General features: G+C 42.2%; 1 protein-coding gene across 4 annotated transcripts in view; it reads left to right on the top strand.

Annotated features, from left to right (window-relative positions):
* The window catches only part of ZDHHC3 (zDHHC palmitoyltransferase 3), an 87737-nt gene that overhangs the window by 25280 nt on the left and 40661 nt on the right, over window positions 1-21796 (top strand). For all 4 annotated transcript variants that reach the window (XM_073550079.1, XM_073550078.1, XM_073550081.1 and 1 more), the window contains exon 2: window positions 813-1143. In XM_073550079.1, the coding sequence (XP_073406180.1) occupies window positions 841-1143 (303 nt within the window). In that variant the 5' untranslated portion in view covers window positions 813-840. The remainder of the gene's footprint in view (window positions 1-812; window positions 1144-21796) is intronic.

Genomic DNA, 21796 nt, shown 5'->3' on the forward strand with positions numbered 1-21796 from the left:
CTACATGTTGTGGGTTCACAGCAACAGCTTCCAAATACAAATGTGACATCTGAAATCAGCTACAGACCTTTTACCTGCTTAACTGATGATGGATTAATGAGGGACCTGCCCATGCAGCCCATTAAAGAGCTTTTGAGATAATTGTGCAATTACTTTTGGTCCCTTTAAATAGAGGTAGCTACGTATTAAAGAGCTGTCATTAATTCCTAAACCCCTACTCCATTTAGGATGTGAAGACCCTCAAATGAAAGTGGTTGTCCGGTCTAAATTGAAAGTCTGCAGTCTCTCTGTGTGACTGTAGACTTATGAATCCCCCAGCAGATGCACTATACACTATGCGAGGATTCACCGGATTCTTATCTGGGAACGGTGGGTGCGTATGCGAGGATGCACCCACTTTACAGTCGCATCACTAGATGGGGCACAAACTCGCTCTATACAAGTCTATGGAGGAAGGCCACACCCATTAGACGGGCTTTGGCCTGGAGTACGCATAACGCATAGGTTTGCGTCAGTGCCAGTTCAAAAATCGGCGAGTCCTTGCATCGCACACTGTATGTTCTGGGGGGATTCATAAGTCTGCAGTCACACAGAATGACTGCAGACATCAATTTAGACCAGACAACCCCTTTAAAGGTGAGGGTCAGCATTGTAAGCCTATATTAATTATATAACTGTGTTTAATATGTTTTGGTAAATTTGCCCAAACTTGTGTCACTGTCCAAATATTTTTGGACCTAACTGTATATACTCAGACATAACATTGTTAGCTTTGTCTCATTTCTTGTAAATTAATTTTCCGTCTCTTCTAGGCTAAAAATATGGACTATAAAGCTTACCATGCCAACCCCAAGCCACCGCTACCGGGATATTGAGAGGACAGCAGAGTACCTCCAGCCAGAGAAGTGTCTCCCACCACCAGTAGATTACTCCATGGATAAAGTGTGGTTCATCAAAGATGGCTGCGGCATTGCTTGTGCCATAGTTACCTGGTTTCTGGTTTTCTATGCAGAGTTTGTTGTTATTTTTGTTATGCTGCTGCCATCCAAAGATTTGGTTTATAGCACAATCAATGGGATCATCTTTAACATGCTGGCATTCCTAGCTCTGGCCTCACATCTGCGCGCTATGATCACCGATCCTGTAAGTATGACATATCAGTTTCTGGCTTTACTCTGTAAGAGTTTTGTTATATATTCTGTACCCATAAATCCCCCTGGATAAAGCTAAACGCAAAACGCGCATCGGGGTGCTGCAGCCACTTAAAGGCAAAGTGCCTGTGTACCGCTTACATCTACCCTTTCTCCCTCTTGTTTTCCTTCTTTGGTTCTTTTTCTTATTTGCGCATGTATGTCATCTGACACTGATCTGTGAGTATATTCAAATGATTTAGCATTTGTATATACTACTATTGGCAACTTGATTTTTTGCTGATTAATTCAGTATCAGCATGTGTAGTAATTGGTATTTTTGACCTTCTGCAGATTGATTCAGTATCAACATATGTAGTGTTCGGCATTTCTTATTAGCCAAACATGAGGATAATTTTTTCTGATATATTTTTTTGAAAGTGGCGTATATAACTTATTCTATCTGCTAAGTTGATTTACTAGGCCTATGCATACTCTTTCTGGAAGCCATTATTTAGCTCCTTTGATACACTTATTTGTTTCTCTATCTTCAACCTTCCAATAATTCAACTCCTCAGGATTTTTTATGTATATGGTATACTATTTCGGCTCAATATCCTTGACTGTGTTTTTTAGAGTTCCAACTGGATATGCAGGTTCCCAGAGTAAACAGTATAGGAAAAGAAGGTGGTTGTCTGGTAAAACAGAATGTATAATCAGAAAATTATCAATTGTTTAAATCAGCTATTTATGTTTAAATGTATTTTTTGTTTAATCGTGGTAATTTTAGATCATGGTCTGAAATTTTTTTTAAAAAAGAGAAATTTTGCAGTTTTCTCACTTGCCATTAGGCATAATTCTAACATCCTCCTTCCTTTTTTGTTCAGAATGCACCATGGAAATTAGCAGTAATAGACCAACTCAGACCCTGCTGAGTTTTATTGGAGCATCAAATGAGCATGCTGTAGGTAGAGCAGTGTTCATTGTAAAGTGATGGGGAGGAGGTGAGCTGTGACCATGGCCTACTGTGAATGGTGGATTTTGTGTTATGTACTGTGTAGATTTGTTGCACTTCATCATAATCCTGACTGTGATGGTAATGAGACTTCCGAAAAGTGTGCTGTGGTGAACAGGATTTGTGAGGCTAAACATTGGCAGTGTGAAAATTGCAAGATTCATGATTTTTTTTTTATAAGAATTCTTATAAGGAAAATTTAAAAAAAACTGAATTTTAAAATTATACACTTGTGCAAAAGTTTTAGGCAGGTGTAGAAAAATGATGCAAAGTAAGAATGCTTTAAAACAAGTGTTGATTGCATTTTTTTAATTAATAAAAATAAACTACTGTAAGTGAATAAACAAAAGAGAAATCTAAATCAAATCAATATTTGGTGTGACTATCTTCAAAATGGCATCAATTCTTCTAGGTGCCCCTGCACACAGTTTTTGAAAGAATTCTGCTGGGTAGGTTGTTCCAGTCATCTTTGGATGTACACAAATCCTTCTGTTTCTTCATGTAATCACAGGCAGACTAAATAATGTGGAGGTCAGGGCTCTGTGGGGCCATATCATAGTCTTTACGCTTAAGCTAGTTTTTAATGCCATTGACTGCATGTTTAGGGTCATTGTCGTGCTGCAGAATAAATTTGGAGCAATTCAGACTCCTCTTTGATGGTATTGCATGATGGGTAAGTATCTGTATTTCTCAGCATTATGGATACCAAAAAAATGGGCAGCATTGAAGACCTTAGACCGTGGTCGCCCAAGGAAAGCAGCAGATAAGACACATGAGACTTACTTACCTTCAAAATTGGAAGATATCCAGCAGTGCCATCAACTCAGAACTGGCAGAAATAAATAGTATGACCCAGCTACGCCTGTATACTGCTTGGAGAATTCTGTCCAAAAATGGCAGTCATGGAAAAATTATAGCCAAAAATCTTTATTTTCAACATGGAAACAAGGCCAAGTGACTCATCTCTTCAAGAAAACACAGAGACTGGGGACAGAAAAATGGCAGCAGGTGCTCTGGACCATTGAGGCAAATTTGAAATATATGGTTGCAGTAGAAGGGCAGGAGAGAGGTACAATTATGGGTATCAGCAGGCAACAGTGAAGCATAGTGGAGGATCCTTGCAGATTTGGGGCTGCATTTCATCAAAAAGAATTGGTGATTTTGCGAGGATTAGTACTGTCCTCAATACTCACAAATACAGGCAGATACTTATCCCTCATGAAATACCAACAGTAGGCATTTGGTTGGCTTCAAATGTATTCTGCACCAGGACAATGACACCAAAGATTCAGTCAATATCGTGAAGAACTATCTTCAGTGTAAGGAAGAACAAGAGGTCCAGGAAGTGATGCTATAGCCCCCACAAAGCTCTGATCATGATAAAGCACCATGCCACAAAGCAAAAGTGATAACTAAGAGGCTCGGTAAGCAAAACATTGAATTTTTCAGGTCTGTGTCTATGAAACCCCAGATCTTAATCCAGTTGGCCCACACAGAGCCCTGATCTTAACATAATGGATTCTGTCTGGGATTACATGAAGAGAGAGAAGGATTTGCACAAGCCTACATCCACAGAAAATCTGTGGTGAGTTCTCCAAATATCTGGAACAACCTCCCTGCCAACTAGTCCATCAATAAAGAGCAGGAAACAGGAGTCTAGGATAGCCCCAGTGACCAGTGTGAAAAGTACAGAATTTCTCATTTTTATGGGGAATTTGTCACTATGGTTTTCTACCTAATCTGAGAGCAGCATGATTTTGGTGCAGAGACCCTGATGCCAGCAATGTGTCAGTTACTGGGCTGCTTTGTGTAGTTTTTGTAAAATCACAGTTTTATCAGCAGGTGATCATCAGCCATGCCCCCACCACTGACTTATGCACAGTGTATACAGGAGGCTGTCAAGCAGTGGTGTGGGCGGGTTATACAGAGACCAGCATTCAGAGAACTGCTAGATCTGCAGCAGATAACATTTTTAATCAGAGAACTGCAGCACCCAGTAAAGTAAGTGATACTTTGCCGGTATCAGGGTCTCTGCTCTTATATCCTGGTGCACTCAAATAGGGTAGCAAAAATTTGGTGACAGATTCCCTTTAAATTAGTGACCTGGCCAAATTTTTTAAATCTGACCAGTGTCACTTTATGTAGCAATAACTCTGGAGTGCTTCAATGAATCCCAGTGATTGAGTGTTTTTTGTGGCATACAGTATTATAATTTATAATGGTAAATTTAGGTTGATATGATTTTGTTTACTTATAAAAATATCAGAAATGTGACAAAAATGTACAGAAAAATTTGCAATTTTCAAACTTTGATTGGTTATCCCTTTAATCCATATAGTACAGAAAACGATTAATAAATAACATTTCCCACATGTCTTCCTTACATCAGCACCTTTTGTAAAATGTTATTTTATTTTGTTAGCCTTTTAGGAGGTTTAAAAATGTAGCAGTAATTTTTTATTTTTTTTCAAGGAAATTTACAAAATTTATATTTTTGAGAGACCTATCCAGGTTTGAAGTGACTTTGGGGGTGCTATATATTGGAAAACCTCTAAAGGTGATACCATTTTAAAATGGCACCACCCAACATATTGAAAACTGCTGTCAGGTAGTTTATTAACCCTTCAGGTGCTTTTTAGGAATGAATACAAGGTGACATGACAGGAATGAAAAGTTTTATTTTTACCACCTAAATGTCACTAACTTCTGAATAGCTCACTATAGCCGGCAGACTCTAAGGCCGCTATTTGGCCATGAATTGCCATGGGAAACATCAGGATCACACAATCATGATCTCAGGGTGCCAATGGGGATAAACTAGGAGCCCCCACACTCTTTTAACCATTATATGATGTAGTCACTATTGACAGCAGCATCTAAGGGGTTAAACAGATCGTGGCTGATACAGCCAGTTGTCAGCTATAGTGTACAGGCGATAGCTGCTGGATTGTCACCTGTATGGGGATGCTATTCTCTTATATCTCAGTAAAAAGGAAATTTGTCACGATCCATGTTGGATTGTGACAGATAAAAGCAGATGTAACCTTTTTTTCCTTTAAGCTGGTTGCTTAAAGTTAGTTTTACCCCCGGTGGCCATTAGGGTCATTACACAGTGGTGTCTTTAGTTCTAGTTTTGCCCCTGGTGGTGGCTAGTATTATTACACGGGAATCACTAGCAGGTGTGATTGCTCTGGCTCTTGCCTATAAAGGTGAGTCAGGTGGTCTCACTCACTGTTGGTGATATTGGTCATTTCCAACCATCCTTGGTGGAGGAAGGAGCTAGAGAAGAGTTCCTTGCAGCTCAGTCAGAGTCCTGGTGTGGAAGGAGCAACAGTGAGGAGTTCCTTGCAGCTCTGACAAAGCTTTGGTGAAGTAGCAGCTATTCTGTTGCTGGGAGCAATAGCAACAGAGCAAAGCTAAGTGGTTTTTCCCTGTTTGTTACTTTCATTATGTGTGTTTTAGTGCAGTGGTGGGATTAGTTTCTGCACCGTCCTATTCATTAGAAAGGGATAGGTGCAGGGCGATCTAGGGTTTTTAGGTATCCTGCTCGTCGCCAGGTGCGGAACCTGCCTAGGGACCGTCAGGAGTGTAGAGACACTGACTCAGGGGAGTGCAGGAGGTCTCCACGATCCCCGTTCCCTATTGCAGGGCCCTCCATTGTATCGGTTTCCCTGGTGTTTCCCTTATCTCTGTAAATTCGTCCTGCTGGAGGCGGTGTATCCAGATACACGTGTAACTATTGAAATTCGCCTGTTGGAGGCGGTGTATCCGGCTGCATGTTTCATTGTTTAAATTCGCCCTGCTGGAGGCGGTGTATCCAGGGTCATGGGTGTCATAGAAATTTGCCCTGCTGGAGGCGGAGTATCCAGTCATCCGTGACATCACAAAATTAACGTTCAAACCAAGTCTAACAACAAAGTGTGTGTCATGACTCTGGACAGGATGGTTTCGCCTCCATCCTGGTCAGGGTTAATTCTAGTTCGTCTGTCTTTGGGTTTGAGGCGGCTATCTAATGTTGGCAGTTTCTGGATTTAGTATCGGTGATACTTCCGTATACTCGGTGGTTGCTGACCTAGGTGACTCGTCCTTAAATGTGTGCCTTTGTGCTTGTGTGCCTTGATGTGTATGATTCGGTGTGTCCCCTGACTTCTGCCTCTGTATCCTGCTTTTGTACTACTTTGTCTCTCCTGGTTATCTGACCCCCTTGGCTTGTCCCCGCTTACTCTTTGTCTTGTCCTTAGGTACTACGCATTTGTCTGGCTTCTGACTCTCGGCTCTCCTTGACCACATTTACTGTCTTTGCCCTGTGTGCTCAGTGTCTTTCCCTGCACTCACTTGCGATGGCTCCGCCACCCTGGTCACGTGGTTGCTTGGTGCCAGGTCCTGTGCTCACTACACTAGTCTCAGGTCTTTGCGCACTGCGTGCCTTCTGCCTGCACTCTGCGCTCATTCGCGCACCCCCTGATAGCACCCCCTAGGCAGCGCCAGTGACACCATAGGTGTCATCATAGTGTGCACTTAGTTGTGCCAAGATCTTTTCCACACACACACACACACACACACACACACACACACACACACACACACACACACACACACACACACACACACTCTCACTCAATCAATCAATCATAATAAAGGATAATTTTTAATATTACCTGCATGGGAAACTGGATTGTTCCAGCCTTTTGCATTTTCTGATGACACATTGACCTTAAATGAATGTTTGTCCGGTAAATGATCCTTCCACAAGCAGCCATACACATAGTATAGAGGGAGCTGGCAGCCATGCAGGTTCAATTATACCTGGCAAGTAACATGATGTATTGCCAGAAAGATGAAGGTTCTTTCATGGAACAGCATTTGTATTTTGGGTCCAAGTGCTTTTATTCAATGGGGCAGTGTAGACAAGCATTTTTTTTCATTGAACGCACCTGCATTTGAAAAAAATTGCAGTATGCACTAGGTTCCTTTTCTTGGATAAGATTTGCCCATTCTAGTCTGTGTGCGCCCCTCAAAAAAATCAGATTCCATATGTATAGTATCTGATATTTATTGATACATTGCAATTCTTTAAAGGGAATCTGTCAGTACGATCAACCATACTAAGCCTTCTATATGGATATGTAGGTCATAGGAAGCTGAATAAAATGATACCTTGATATCTGCCATCTGATGTCTTATTCCAGAGAAATCCACCTTTTTCTTCTATATAAATGACTTCTTCCAGGCTCTGGGGAGGACGTTGCTGGAAGATAACTGCCTCCAGAGCTTATTTCACATGAAGGAGGAGTTATCAGTGAGGCAAATAACTAACACAGAACAGGAGAACTGAACTTTGTGTTCTTACAAACACATTTTGCAGCTCTCTCCGCTCTGAGTATTGCTATAATATTTCAGCCCTGTCTGCCTGTGAGCTGGAAGCTGAAGATGAGAGGAATCTGCAGATGTGTCAGTTAGGGTATGTTTCCACGGTCAGGATTTGCTGTGGATTTGACGCTTTGTACAGCCACAGCGTCCAATCCGCAGCGTCCAGATGTTGCAGCATAGTGGAAGGGATTTTATGAAATCCCATCTCCACTATGCGTGCAGGGACGCTTCCGGCATCTCTACGTGAGTGCACATGCGGCGCGTCTTTCTAGACCGCAGCATGTCTATTTATCTTGCGGAGACACGCAGTCTCTGAAAGATAAATAACACTGTTCTATGAATAGGATGGGGTGATTCTGCTGGTGTTCAATGAACACACACGGGATCACTGCGAGTATAACTGGGGGCGGTGCTTTGGGCGGAGCCGGTATCCGCTGCGTCCAAAGCGCAGCAATTCCTGACCGTGGAGATATACTCTTAGGGCTCATTCACACTGTCGTATATCATCTCATACGAGAGAATCAGGCCAATTATGCTAATGATACTCAACTTAAACTCCGTCTGAGTCGTCTGAGTGTGATACTATTCTCTCGCATGACAGAATTGCAGCACAGATACGATAACTTAATTTCTCCATCTTCTCCATTGATTCTGTGCGAGTACATGAGCCTGCATTCAAGTGACATCTGAATGCAGTCCTATGTTTCACATGCACCCATAGACTTGTGTGGGTGCGCATGATCAAGAAATTGAAGCCACTCGCAGCATGAATTTGCATTAGAAAATAATCTCAGATCTGCACTACCCCATAGTTTAAGGCCATGTGCCCACGTTGCTTTTTTGATGCAGAATATTCCTGAGCGGAAACACACACCCTCGTCTCGGGAAAATGCATGTGTTTTATGACACGCTTTTGTAAGTGTTTTTGACGCTTTTGTTAAGCGTTTCTGCATGCGTGTTCCTATGCGTTTTTGCAATACAACTGTATGTATGCGGAAACACGCGCATTTCCGCAAAATTAATGAACATGCTGCGTTTTATTCCGCTAAGCGTTTCCGCAGCAGAAAAAAAACGCACCATTAGCACATGTGCGGATTCAATTATGATTACATACGATGCTTTTCTTAAAAACAGGGTGGCACATGTTAAGGAGCTGAAACTCCTAAACCCTTCATCCAATTTTAATGTGGATACCCTCAAATGAAAGCTGAAAGTCTGAACTTCAACTGCATCTGAATTGTTTTGTTTAAAATTCATTGTGGTAATGTCTAGAACCAAAATTAGACAAATGTTGTCTCTGTCCAAATATATATGGACCTAACTGTACCTTTATTGGCTAACAATTTCCATTTTAACCAATTAAGGTATCAATCCTAGAATACAATACTTTTGTCTTTTTTTAGGCATAAAAGTATCTTCATAGATTTTTTGGCTAACACCGGACCGCAATATAATCTTTTATTGTACATCATGGCTAAAACGGTATGATTGGTGACTGCTGCGTACATAAGGTGGCAGCGCTGGTTTAGTTAAAAGTACAAGATCTCATAGTAACGTGAGATCTCGTGCTTTGTTAGTGAGCGAGGGATCCCGCTCTGGATGCCGAGACCTCACAGTTTGAACCTGTCTTTTGGTAGAGTTTTTTTTACCATGGCATTAGGGACACCTGCTCATTTTTTCTAATTAATGCTATTTAGTTTTATCATCTGTCTGCAGCTGACCAGTGTTTTCCTAAATAACAAAGCAGCCCCAGACAGGTGATAAGTGCTCTTTAAATTCCACCCAACAAATGCTCATTATGGTTGAAATCATCCATTTTAGAGGGCTTTGGTCAACTATATAAAGGCAACTTAACTGGGTCATTGATTGGTTTATGAATTGTTCTTGTGGTTTAAGATTGAAGAACTTTGCCTCTTCATCAGCAATGAAAGAGAAGGGGGCTGGTTTAGCTAATGAACTAAACTAGACCCATAATCAAAACAAGGAAGATGAGGTAGCTCTTTCTCAAAATATATTTGGAAATGGAAGTTACAAATCCAGGAGTGGAGGCCTTAACTGGATGACTTTAGACTTCATGGCTTTAGACAGATTTGTATACTCTGGACAACCCCTTTATTGTGACAAAAGTTAAGACAGAAAGAAAAGGAGCATATACCCTGCAGTAAATAAATAAGTCTCATCAATAGTGCATATAAATAACACCGGGTACTTAGTAAACAATGTTTTTTATTAAAAAAAAAAGGTGTTAAATCCATCTGACCAGGATGTCAGGATGGTTTTAACTTCGAATATTAAAACCATACCATGTGTCAAAGTGACGTCAATGAGAATAAGGGCCGAGCAGGACAGGGTCCCGAATATGGTTACCCAGCAAATGGGAAGCTATATAAAAGTAATGTCCAGCTCTTAAAAAGGGAGGCCACACCGTTAGCTGCACTAAGGGCAGATACCTGAAACTTTATCCGAAAAAAATGAACTGGGTTATAAGTTGGTAAACATGCAAAATAGGAGCATGTTCACACTGGTCACTAAGCAGACAGAAACAAAATGAACATATACCCTGCTGTATTGTGTTCTATTTGTAAGTTCTGGAAAGATGGTTTTACCTGTGAAGTGTCGCCCAACAGTTTCCAGTCGCAAAACTAAAAATCCATGTGATAGCAATTTTAATGTACCGTAGTTTAAGGCTGTGTGCACACGCTGCGGATTCCGCTGCATTTCCGCAGCGGTTTTGGCCGCTGCGGACACGCAGCAGTTTTAGCTGCGGTGTACAGTACCATTCATTTGAATGGAAAAACAAAAAACGCTGTGCCGACGCTGCGGAAAAAAACGCACAGATTTGCTGCGGTTTTGAATCCGCAGAAAGAATTGCATGTCAATTCTTTCTGCGGAAACCGCTGCGGGTTCCTATCTCCACCATTGTGGAGATAGTGAATCTGCAGGACCAAACCGCAGGCAAAACCGCAGATAATCCGCAGGTCTTTGGACCTGCGGATTATCTGCGTTTTTTGCAAAATCCGTGCGGATTAATCCGCAGCGGAATCCACAGCGTGTGCACACAGCTTAAAGCAGGATGCAGATAAGGAACATAGGGAGTATTCTAGGTTTACTGGGCCTTCTGCAGCCTACATGGTAGGGTATATAGTATACATGATGCAACAGATTGGTATACGATAAAGGTATATATCACGTTGTCCTAATAGTAGAAACAGCGTAAAACTGAACAGAGCTGAGCTGCAACAAAACATTGGACTTACTGTATGTACAATCGCTTTTTAGGAAGAAGCATGCGTTCCAAGTAATTAACAAAAAAATCATAATCCTGAAATACCATCACATCTTAAGGCTGCTTTCTTTATTAGTCATAGCTACATTTAATGCACCTTCAGATAATCGTAGTGGTATGAAGTTGGGGCTGTATAATCAGATGCCATATGTAGTGGTGTCCCCGTGATTATACATGGAGTGCCAGAATATCTCAGTCTGTAATTAATTTGTTCCTGTCATCCTCGATGACAAGTCTGTGGATGTATGATACATGATGATAATGCTAAAACCAACAAGTTATGATTCACAAGTAAGGCTTGTGGTGTTAGTTTCTTGTGTCTGATCCCACAGTCCTGGGAGAGAAGGACAGATGCTTGGGAGAAAAAGGTTTTGATTTTCACCAGAAACATTCCAAATATGTGCTCCCTATTTAAAGAGGTTTGGCCGATATAAGATGCGGCCACCACCTTTCAGGACTTATCTACAGCATTGCATAATTCTGTAGCTAAGCCCCTGGTCCAACCTGAAAGATAAGAAAAACAAGTTTTATTATACTCACCGGGGGGCGGTCTGGTGCGATGGGTGTCGCAGGTCCGGCGCCTCCCATCTTCTTGTGACGCCGCCCTCCTGCTTGTTTCATGGCTCCCCAGCATCGCGCTCCTGTTGAGGGCAGAGTAAAGTACTGCAGTGAGCAGGCGCGGGGCCTCTCTGACCTTTCTCGGCGCCTGCGTACGGCAGTACTTTACTCTGCCCTTAGGATGCCGGGAAGCCATAAAGCAAGCAGGAGGGCGGCGGCGTAAGAAGATGGGAGGCGCTAGATCCGGACCTGTGACACCCATCAGACCGGACCGCCCTGCAGGTGAGTATAATAAAAGTTATTTTTCTTATCTTTCAGGTGGGATCAGGGGCTTACCTACAGCATTATAGAATGCTGTTTATAAGCCCTGAAAGTTGATGGCCATATCTTATAGCAGCCAAAAACTGCTGACAGGTTCACTTTAAGGTCTGATTTAATAACTTTTGGAGTATGTTTTAGGCTACGTGCACACGTAGATTTTCCTCCTGTGGATTTTTCCGGGTAGATTTGAAGAAATCCGCAGGTCAAATGACTTGCATTTTTCCTGCGGATTTCTTCCTGTTTTTGTGCGGTTTTCTTGCCGTTTTTGTGCGGTTTTCCCCCTGCGGATTTGGAGAATGGAGCAGGTGGAAAACCGCACAAAAGAAGTGACATGCTGCATTTTTTGTACCGCACCAAAACCGCCCGGAAAAAACCGCAGCGTCGGCACAGCGTTTTTTTTTTAATTGATATACATTGTACTGTAAATCACTTTGCGGATCCGCAGCGTTTCTGCGCGGTAAAATCCGCTGCGGATCCGCAGGAAAAATGCATCGTGTGCACATGGCCTTATAAGGTTTGTAACAGGAAACTAGCTAAATTGTCAGACTGTATTAAAAAGGATTTTTGCAAAGACCCGTTTCCTCTATATCTTGAGACATAACAATATTTATTTTACTGATGCCACTGCTTCTTCTGTTCCTCGGTTTCCTGAGTAAAGTTTCACCGATCACGGTACACGCTCAGAAACTTTAATATAGCCTGAAATTGTGCTACATACAGAATCTAGAGACCGTTTCCTTTGGGCTGCCTGTCAGACTTACATTGATGGGTATAACAGTGCAATACATAAGCATTACAGTGAATAATATCACGATTCTCCTGTGAAAGCCATACTGTGGTAGCTTCAAGTCCCCCAAAGAGACTAAGAAATACAGTTAAAAAAAAAAATTAAATATGGAAACACTAAAAAAAACAAAACACAAATTTCAAATCACACCCCTTTTGCCCTGTTTAAAAATTATACAATTTGAAAAGAAAAAGATATATTTGGTATCACTGCTTTCGTAAAAGTCCATTCTATCAAAATATAAAATAAATGAGTCTGATTGCTAAACAACGTAAAGAAAAAAAATTAAAGAAATTACCAGTAATACAGTTTTTTGGGTCCGTAAGATGCGATCAAGACATATCTATCGTCAGATGTTATCAGTAAAAACATCAGCACAGGACGCAAAAAATAAGCCCTCACAGAGCCCTATATTCTGAAAATAAAAATGTTATGGGTCTCTGAAAATGGCAACAAAAGCAAAAAAAAATGTTTTTCTTACAAATTTCCAAAAAATTTTTCACCACTTAAATAAGTGGTGTTTAGTACCTGTGTACTCGGACTGTCTTCATGAATCGTATTGCCAGGTTCGTTTTATCATATGGTAAATAAAAAATTAAAAACCGAAAATAATTGTGAAATTGCACTTTTTTTTCTCTGCAATTTCACCTCACTTGGATTTTTTTGGCCATTTTCCAGTAAATTATATGGTAGAATGAATAATGTCATTCAAAAGTACAACTTGTCCTGCAAAAAATAAGCCCTCATATTGCTAGATTGACAAAAATAAAAAAGTTATGGCCCTTGGAAGAATTGGAGAAAATAAACCAGAAAATGGCCTTGGCATGAAGTGGTTAATGATTGTCTGAGGAATTTTCTGCCATGCTGAATGCATTTGGACAAGCAAATCATCAAGATCCACTGCTGACAGCTGTCTTTGCAATTTCCAACCAATGTCGTCCTACATGTACAGGTCCAGACATGCTAGGAAGTTACAGCCAAACAGGCTGCTCACAGTTGAGCGTGCAACATGTTGTCTGGCATTTTTGTGTTTAAAAAAAAGCGGATTCTGGGATATTTTGAGAAATTGCCATACATCTGGTCCACAACCAAATCAATGCAACACCAAGCTATTAGTATACCTGAAATAAAGACTATAGGGGTCTGGCTACCATATGCCAGCCCACACCATAATCCCTGGAGAAGAAACAGTGTGACGTTCCCTCATGAAGGCCTCTTCATGGCATCTCGCACACGGTCTCTTCAGATTTAAAGAATGGCATGTAGTGATCCTTTTGCAATAAAAGTGAAATTAGAAGTCACACACAAAGCATAAGGCATCAAAAGTGTCTACAAAAACCATCAGAATAATAAAGCCTATACTCAGCTCCTGTGCCGGCTCTGTTCTCGCGGTGCCGGAACTTGCTCTACCCAGGGCTCTTATGCGGTGTTGTGACGTGTGATGCCCGGCACCCAATCAGCGCTGGCGTCACAGTCCCCACGTTCGGACAAACCGAACATGAAGAGGCAGTCTGGGCTGCAACCGATCTCTGACTTCCTCTTCATGTTCAGTTTTTCCGAAGGCGAAGACAGTGACGCCATCGCTGATTGGGTGCCGGGCATCACACGTCACAACACCGCACGAGAGCCCCGGGAAAAGCGAGTGCTCTCACCACAGGAACGAAGTCGGCACAGGAGGGAAGTATAGGTTTTATTATTTTATCGGGGCCAGTAGTAGTGGACAACCCCTTTAACATTGGAATGGATACGAGAAGTTTTGTCATTTAGTTATTCATATGTCAAAAATATTGATGGTAAAAGCTGACACGCGAACCAAACAGCGGTGAAACGCGGATCCAAAACGCTGATGATACTCGTACCATTTTTTTGCTTATGTGAAAAATACAGGTGTCTGAATGAAGTCTTATGGGTTTTTCAATGCAGTGACACACACAGAAACAAAATATTTTCTGAAAAAATAAACCATACTTTTATGCAATAAAAACAACAAACCATGACCACCTGCAGAACAGAATTATCATCTTATATGAATGGCGCATTATTTAAGTATTTGTACAAATTAGATGAGAATCCGTCCACTATCATACATCCTATAACACTTGGTTCCCGTAAGCAGACACTTGCTCATATGGTTCTCTGTGACCAAAGTGGAGCAGCTCAGCATAATTGCCATTAAAGCCTCACTTATCAGGGTACATATTTACCCAGCAAGGTGCGCCGCCAGTCACAAGCTCAGGGGCTAGAGGTGGAGCTGCTGTAAGAGCACTCAGTGACATCTCAGGCTCTACAGAAACAGTTTATGTCAATGGAAAATAGATATTGGCACAATAATTTTGTTTTAATAAGTTTTTTTTTTGCCGGTCACACCACTAAATAAATAAAAAAATTTGATCTAAAAAATTGGCTTAAAAGGGATATTTCCATCTCCAAGATCCTATCCCTGTATGTAGTAGGTGTAATAGTAATAACAATAGCAAATACTGCACCTCCAATTACAAATGCAGTATACTTCTGATTCTCTGTCTCTTTGCTCACGTGCAGGGATTGAACGACCTTAGGAATCCATTGATTTGATCCACTGCACCATTACAGCTTGTTCACACAACCGTGTTTTCTGGACCAATGTTATTCAATGTGGCAGTGCAGATGAGCAATTTTTTTTTTTTTCACTCTCCGAAATCGTAGCGCGCACTAGTTTCTTCCATACAGCCAATGAGACTTGCCCATTCAAGTCTATGGGTGCTTAAAAAAAACAAAAGCCATACGGGCCACAGTATAGCATCAGATTTTTACCGATACATTTCAGTTTTGTAACATAGGAAGCTGTAAATGATTAATAGCTGCTGTAAAGAGCGGATTGTATACGGACGACTGCACACGGATGACTATTGAGAAGAACAATTGTCCGAGTTTTTCTGGAGGAAGCTCTGAAATTTGACCTAACTGTAGCTCATAAGCCGTCACCATGGGTGAGCTTCCAAAGCGTTTAATAGAAACACTGTGGGCATAGGATTTCTATAAATCCCTTCCACTGTGCTTGTACCCTTTGACACAGCATTTTTCACACAACACAGTGCAAAACACTGCTATTCCTGATCATGGACATGCAATGTTTTTTCATACAGTCCTGTGAACCTCTTCTCAACACAATACTTTTGCTTAGGCCGGGAGTCACACCGAGAAAATCGGACGAGTGCAATGCGATAAAAAATCGCATTGCACTTGTCCCAATATTAATCTATAGGGCAGCTCCCAGGATCCGATTTTTTTGTTCTCGCCCGTTTAAAACGGGTTGAGAAAATCGCAGCATGCTGCGATTGTCACTGATTCTCAGCCGAGACTCACCAATGCAAGTCTATGGGTGCGAGAAAAAAAACGGATTACACACGGACCACAAGTGTGACTTGCGAGAAAATCGCACCCGGTGTCCTTTGCCAAAAGCCGGCAATTCATTCTGCAATACAGTAAAATCACACTGACAGGTTTAATAAAGAAACGAAAGAATAGATATAGACACATAGAATGCATATATGTATATATAATATATTTATATTTCATATCGTTCTTCATAGCTGAATAGCCGCTAAAACATTTGCCGGCTTCATTAAAATCATTCCAAAACCCAACATGAAAAGACACATGGTTTACATACAGTAAACCATTTCATTTCATGTTTGTTTTTATATGTCTTTCACTAGTAATTAGGTGAGGGTTTGTGTGTAAAATTTGGGAGGTGTAGGTGTTAATTTGAGGGGTTAATTCATGTAAAAAATTTTGTGGGCTCCCGCGGTAATTTGTCAACCAGAGAGGTATAGCAGGTGAGTGAGGACAGATTTTAACAGCCTTGAGAGGGACCATTGTTTTTGCCCCCCCGGCTACAAAAATCTGCCCCCAGACACCCCAGAAAAGGCGCATCTATAAGATGTGCCTTTTCTGTCACTTATCCTCTCTAGTCCCATTGCCCTGTAGCGGTTGCGAATGGGTTAATAACAAAGGGTTAATGTCATCTTGCGAATCGAAGGTGACATTAAGCCGATTAATAATGGAGAGGTGTCAATAAGACACCAATCCATTATTAACCCTTAATAATAATAATCTTTATTTATATAGCGCCAACATATTCCGCAGCGCTTTACAGTTTACCAGTTTCAAAACACAAGTCATAAGTAACAACGTTAACAATACAATAATTAAAGCAAAATATGACGAAATAAGACGGCCCTGCTCATGAGAGCTTACAATCTACAATGAGGTGGGGGAGATACAAAGTACAGGTGTGTATTTACAATGGTGTATTTACAATGAAGGTCCAGCCATCTTGAGGGAGTGAGGGACGGATGGAGATAGTGAATGGGCTACACACGCACACTTTCACATAGAATGACTTTGATTAGTGAACGTGATAGGCTGCGCTGAACAAATGTGTTTTGAGGGAGCGCCTGAAACTATGCAAATTGTGGATAGTCCTGATTTCTTGGGGTAGAGCATTCCAGAAGATAGGAGCAGCACGGGAGAAGTCTAGGAGTCGGGAGTGGGAGGTACGGATTACTGCAGAGGTTAGTCGAAAGTCGTTTGCAGAGCGCAACGGTCGGTTAGGCCAATTGACAGAAATGAGGGAGGGGATGTAGGGGGGTGCTGAACTGTGGAAAGCTTTGTGGATGAGAACAAGTACTTTCAATTGGATCCTATAATGAATGGGCAGCCAATGTAAGGACTGGCGAAGAACGGACGCGTCCGAGTACCGATTAGTCAGATAGATGACCCTGGCTGCTGCATTAAGTATGGACTGGAGAGGGGATAGTCGAGTGACGGGGAGGCCAATTAATAGAGCATTGCAGTAATCCAGGCGGGAGTGGATCAATGCTACAGTGAGGGTTTTTGTTGTTTCCATGGTGAGAAAAGGGCGGATTCTAGAGATGTCCTTTAGATGTAGGCGGCAAGAGCGGGCAAGAGATTGTTTATGGGATGTGAAGGAGAGATTGGTGTCAAACATAACACCCAGACAGCGCGCCTGCTGCCGGGGTGTTATTGTGTTACCACCCATGGGAGAGGAAAATGTCAGATTTAGGGAGGTTAGTAGACGACGGGAGCAGAAGAAGTTCAGTTTTGGAGAGGTTGAGTTTCAGATAGAAAGTGGACATCATCAGCATAAAGATGATACTGAAAGCCAAATCTGCTGATGGTCTCTCCAATTGGGGCCGTGTAGAGAGAGAAAAGTAGGGGGCCAAGGACTGAGCCCTGAGGTACCCCGACAGCAAGAGGAAGAGGAGATGACGTGGAGCCAGAGAACAAAACACTGAAGGAGCGGTCAGAGAGATAGGAAGAGAACCCGGAGAGAGCAGTGTCCTTAATGCCTAGTGACTGGAGCCTGGAGAGTAGGAGATGGTGGTCAACAGTATCGAAATCTGCAGATAGGTCAAGAAGAATGAGCAGAGAGTGGTCACCGTTACGTTTTGCTGTCAGAAGGTCATTGGTCACTTTAATGAGTGCAGTTTCAGTCGAATGTAGGGGGCGGAAGCCGGACTGTGAAGGGTCTAGAAGGGAGTGAGTGGAGAGGTAACGGGTAAGGCGGGAGTAAGCTAGGCGCTCCAAAAGTTTAGAGATGAAGGGGAGATTGGAGACTGGTTTGTAGTTGTTTGTGAAGGATGGGTCGAGAGCAGGTTTCTTTAGTAATGGAGTAACGATGGCGTGTTTGAAGGAGGATGGGAAAATCCCGAGGAGAGGGAGAGATTAAAGATTGTAGTTAGGTGAGTTGTGATGACTGGAGAGAGAGAGATTGGAGGAGATGTGAGGGAATGGGGTCGGTAGTGCATGTAGTCGGACGAGAAGAAGAGAGGAGTCTGGAGACTTCTTCTTCTGTGATGGGATCAAATGTGGAAAGTGAGCCAAGGGAGATGCAGGAAGGGATGGGAGTCACAGCACTTGGTGGTTAGGAGCAGATTTCCTGACGGATATTATCTATTTTTTCTGTAAAGTGGGAGGCCAGGTCATCAGCACAAACCCTTGGCTATGAAAGGGTTAAAAAACACAGACATTAGTGAAAAAATCTTTTAATGAAACAAAGACACCAATTTTTTGACCAATTTTTAGTTCTCTGCTATTCCAAAATTAAACCATGATCTGCAAAAAATATAACATAAAAAAGCAAAAATATCCTTACCTCTCCACCGTTCACTCATATCCCACGCTGTAATCCTTCACAAGGTTTAAATAGTTTACAATGAGGACCGGTGCTAATGCGACCAGCCCCACTTTAAACTACTTCAGAATGACTTAGTTCAGCTCTACGCAGCCTCCCTGGCTGCCCAGAGGTGAACTAATAAGCGTGGGAAAGTTTCTGACTTTTTTCCCTCGCTCATCAGGTCAGCCAGGGGACTTCCCGCAGCCTCAGCCTCCATCCTGGTCCCCATCTTGTAGTAATGTCCCCATCTTGTAGTAATGTTCCATCCTGGTCCCCATCTTGTAGTAATGTCCCCATCCTGGTCAGCATTTTGTAGTAATGTCACCATGTTATAATAATGTCCCCATCTTGTAGTAATGCTCCATCCTGGTCCCCATCTTTGTAGTAATGTCCCTGTTATGAATGGGTCACCGAGGAGGAAAAAACCTAAACAAGCTAAGCCCCAGAAAAACCAGAGAGGTTGGTAACTATGCAGATTGCAGATCCCTGATCCTAACCACACAACTAGCAGCAGCCGTGGAGCGTACCTACGATGAACCTAGACGCCTCATCACGGCCGGAGGACTAAATAAGCCTAAAGTAAGAAAAGGGGAAAACTAACTGCCCCAGAGCAGACCCCAAAGGAAAGACAGCCCCCACACATGTATTGACGGTGAAACAAGATGAAAACACAGGCAGGAAAATAGGCTGAGCAAACGATGGGGCCCAAACTAACTAGAAAGGAAAGGAAAGACACTGTCTGCAATCTGCCCAAAACCCTACAAAATAATGTCCAACACTTCTGATATCAAAATTAACCCTGAAGTCACTAGACTTCTCCCACTATATCAGCACTCTGAAATATTCTGAGACAGAGCAAAAAGAGGCCAGTCTAATAAGGGACAAAAAGCAAATTGGCAAATACAGATAAATAAGAGTGGAAATTCAGCACAGCCCCAGACGAGACTGGCTGACCACACAAAAAACTGAATAGAACAAGAAAATCAAGTGTGAACATTAGCAGAAAAACTTAGCTTGAGCTGACTGGAACAGAGCTGAGAACCAAGACCTGACAAGCAGAATGAATCACCAGCACCAGAGTAGGGCATCGGCTGTCTTAAATCCAATCTGAGATTCCTGAGGTCCAATCGTCATCCTCATTATCAGGTGGCAGATCTCTACTGATTAAATCAGCCTCACTACCTCCTGTTACCACCAGAGGGAGCCTTGAAGGAGAACGCACAACTGGTAGACCAGAAAATGAACTCACAACATGTCCCCATCTTGTAGTAATGCTCTATCCTGGTCCCTATCCTGTAGTAATGTTCCATCCTGGTCCCCATCTTGTAGTAATGTCAACATCTTGCAGTAATGTCCCCATCGTGGTCAGCATTTTGTAGTAATGTCACCATGTAATAATAATGTCCTCATCTTGTAGTAATGTCCCCATCTTGTAGTAATGTCCCCATCCTGTAGTAATGCTCCATTCTGGTCCCCATCCTTTAGTAATGCTCTATCCTGGTCTTCATCCTGTAGTAATGTCCCCATCCTGTAGTAATGGTCCATCCTGGTCCCCATCTTGTAGTAATGTCCCCATCCTTTAGTAATGCTCTATCCTGGTCCCCATCCTGTAGTAATGTCCCCATCCTGTAGTAATGCTCCATCCTGGTCCCCATCTTGTAGTAATGTCCCCATCCTGTAGTAATGCTCTATCCTGGTCCCCATCCTGTAGTAATGTCCCCATCCTGTAGTAATGCTCTATCCTGGTCTCCATCCTGTAGTAATGTCCCCATCCTGTAGTAATGCTCTATCCTGGTCCCCATCCTGTAGTAATGTCCCCATCCTGTAGTAATGCTCTATCCTGGTCTCCATCCTGTAGTAATGTTCCATCCTGGTCCCCATCTTACAGTAATGTGTCCATCCGGTTCATCATCTAGTAATAATTTCCTCATTTCTGCCACTCTTCACATACACATTAAAAAAAAATTCTTCTCACCTGACCTCCGCTCCTTTCCGAACAGTGTCCTCTTCTCCGCAGCCCAGGCGACACATGACAGTACAGTCACACGCTTCCCAATGTTAGCTGCTGGCCTCTGATTGGCTGGAGGCTCGTATTGGTATTGTGTCGCACGGAGCTGGTGTCTGCGCCGTGATAGATTGCAATTGAATGTATGTCTAAGGAGGCACATTCAGCTGAAAAGAATCGCTGACGTCAGTGTCACCTAGGACTGGAGCTTGCGGCCCATGGGCGACGTGTTTGAGACGTCGTTATTAAAATGAGCATGTTCTGAATGAGGCCAGACGAGTTTTTTTTCTTGTACTGGTTCTATCCCTGGTTTTCACAAATAGAATCGTACCTGTCATAGTTTCTGTGGCTGTTCATACGTTTTGGGTTTTTGTTCCTTCATTTTTTTTAATTTATTTTGCAGACCTAGTGGAAACATGTCTGATTCATGGATCAGCTTGCCAATGTAAGACTATGGGTCTGTGAAAAAAAATCAGGCAGCATTTGTATGCCGTCCCATTCATGCTCCTTCCATTTTTCCGTGACTGATAGGAGAAGCTTGAGAATACTTCATAATTTGGGGGGGGGGGGTTTGCATATGAGAGAAACTGATGAAATGCTTGTAGTAAAAACTATCACACTGATCAAATGCTGATGAAATCTGATCCAAAACACTGCTGAAAATTGGTCATTTTTTGCATATGAACAAAATCACTTTAAAAAAAAAAAAAATAAAGTCTGCTGCCTCTGCTGGTCTCTTTAGAAATTTAAGATCTTATGTGGCGTGCAATTGTATAGGGTCCTTGTGCCCCTGTAATATAACAATCTCCTGATTACATCACCACCGGCTCTGTACATACCCTTGACAAAGCTGCAGGTCTTGTAGCGATACGTGTTGCTGCAGTAAATGCCTCGATAGCTGCTTATGAATAGATTTTACACTTTGGCCTCCAAATACTACAGTGATCACCGCTTATCTCTATTCATTCACAATGTCGTATTTTCAGTCCAGGAGGTGAGCTGTGTTACACTTTATTTAGCTAATCCAAGGGGTTTGCATACTAGATCCCGAGTCCAGGATTTGTAAGGCAAATGTATTGGTTGATGTCAGCAGTTGAGTTGTGAGTGGTCTTAGTTACAAAGCAGAGTCACTATAATGTGTGG

The sequence above is a fragment of the Dendrobates tinctorius genome, unplaced genomic scaffold (assembly GCF_039654945.1).
Source record: "Dendrobates tinctorius isolate UK_male_01 unplaced genomic scaffold, ASM3965494v1 ptg000162l, whole genome shotgun sequence".
Classification (NCBI taxonomy): domain Eukaryota; kingdom Metazoa; phylum Chordata; class Amphibia; order Anura; family Dendrobatidae; genus Dendrobates; species Dendrobates tinctorius.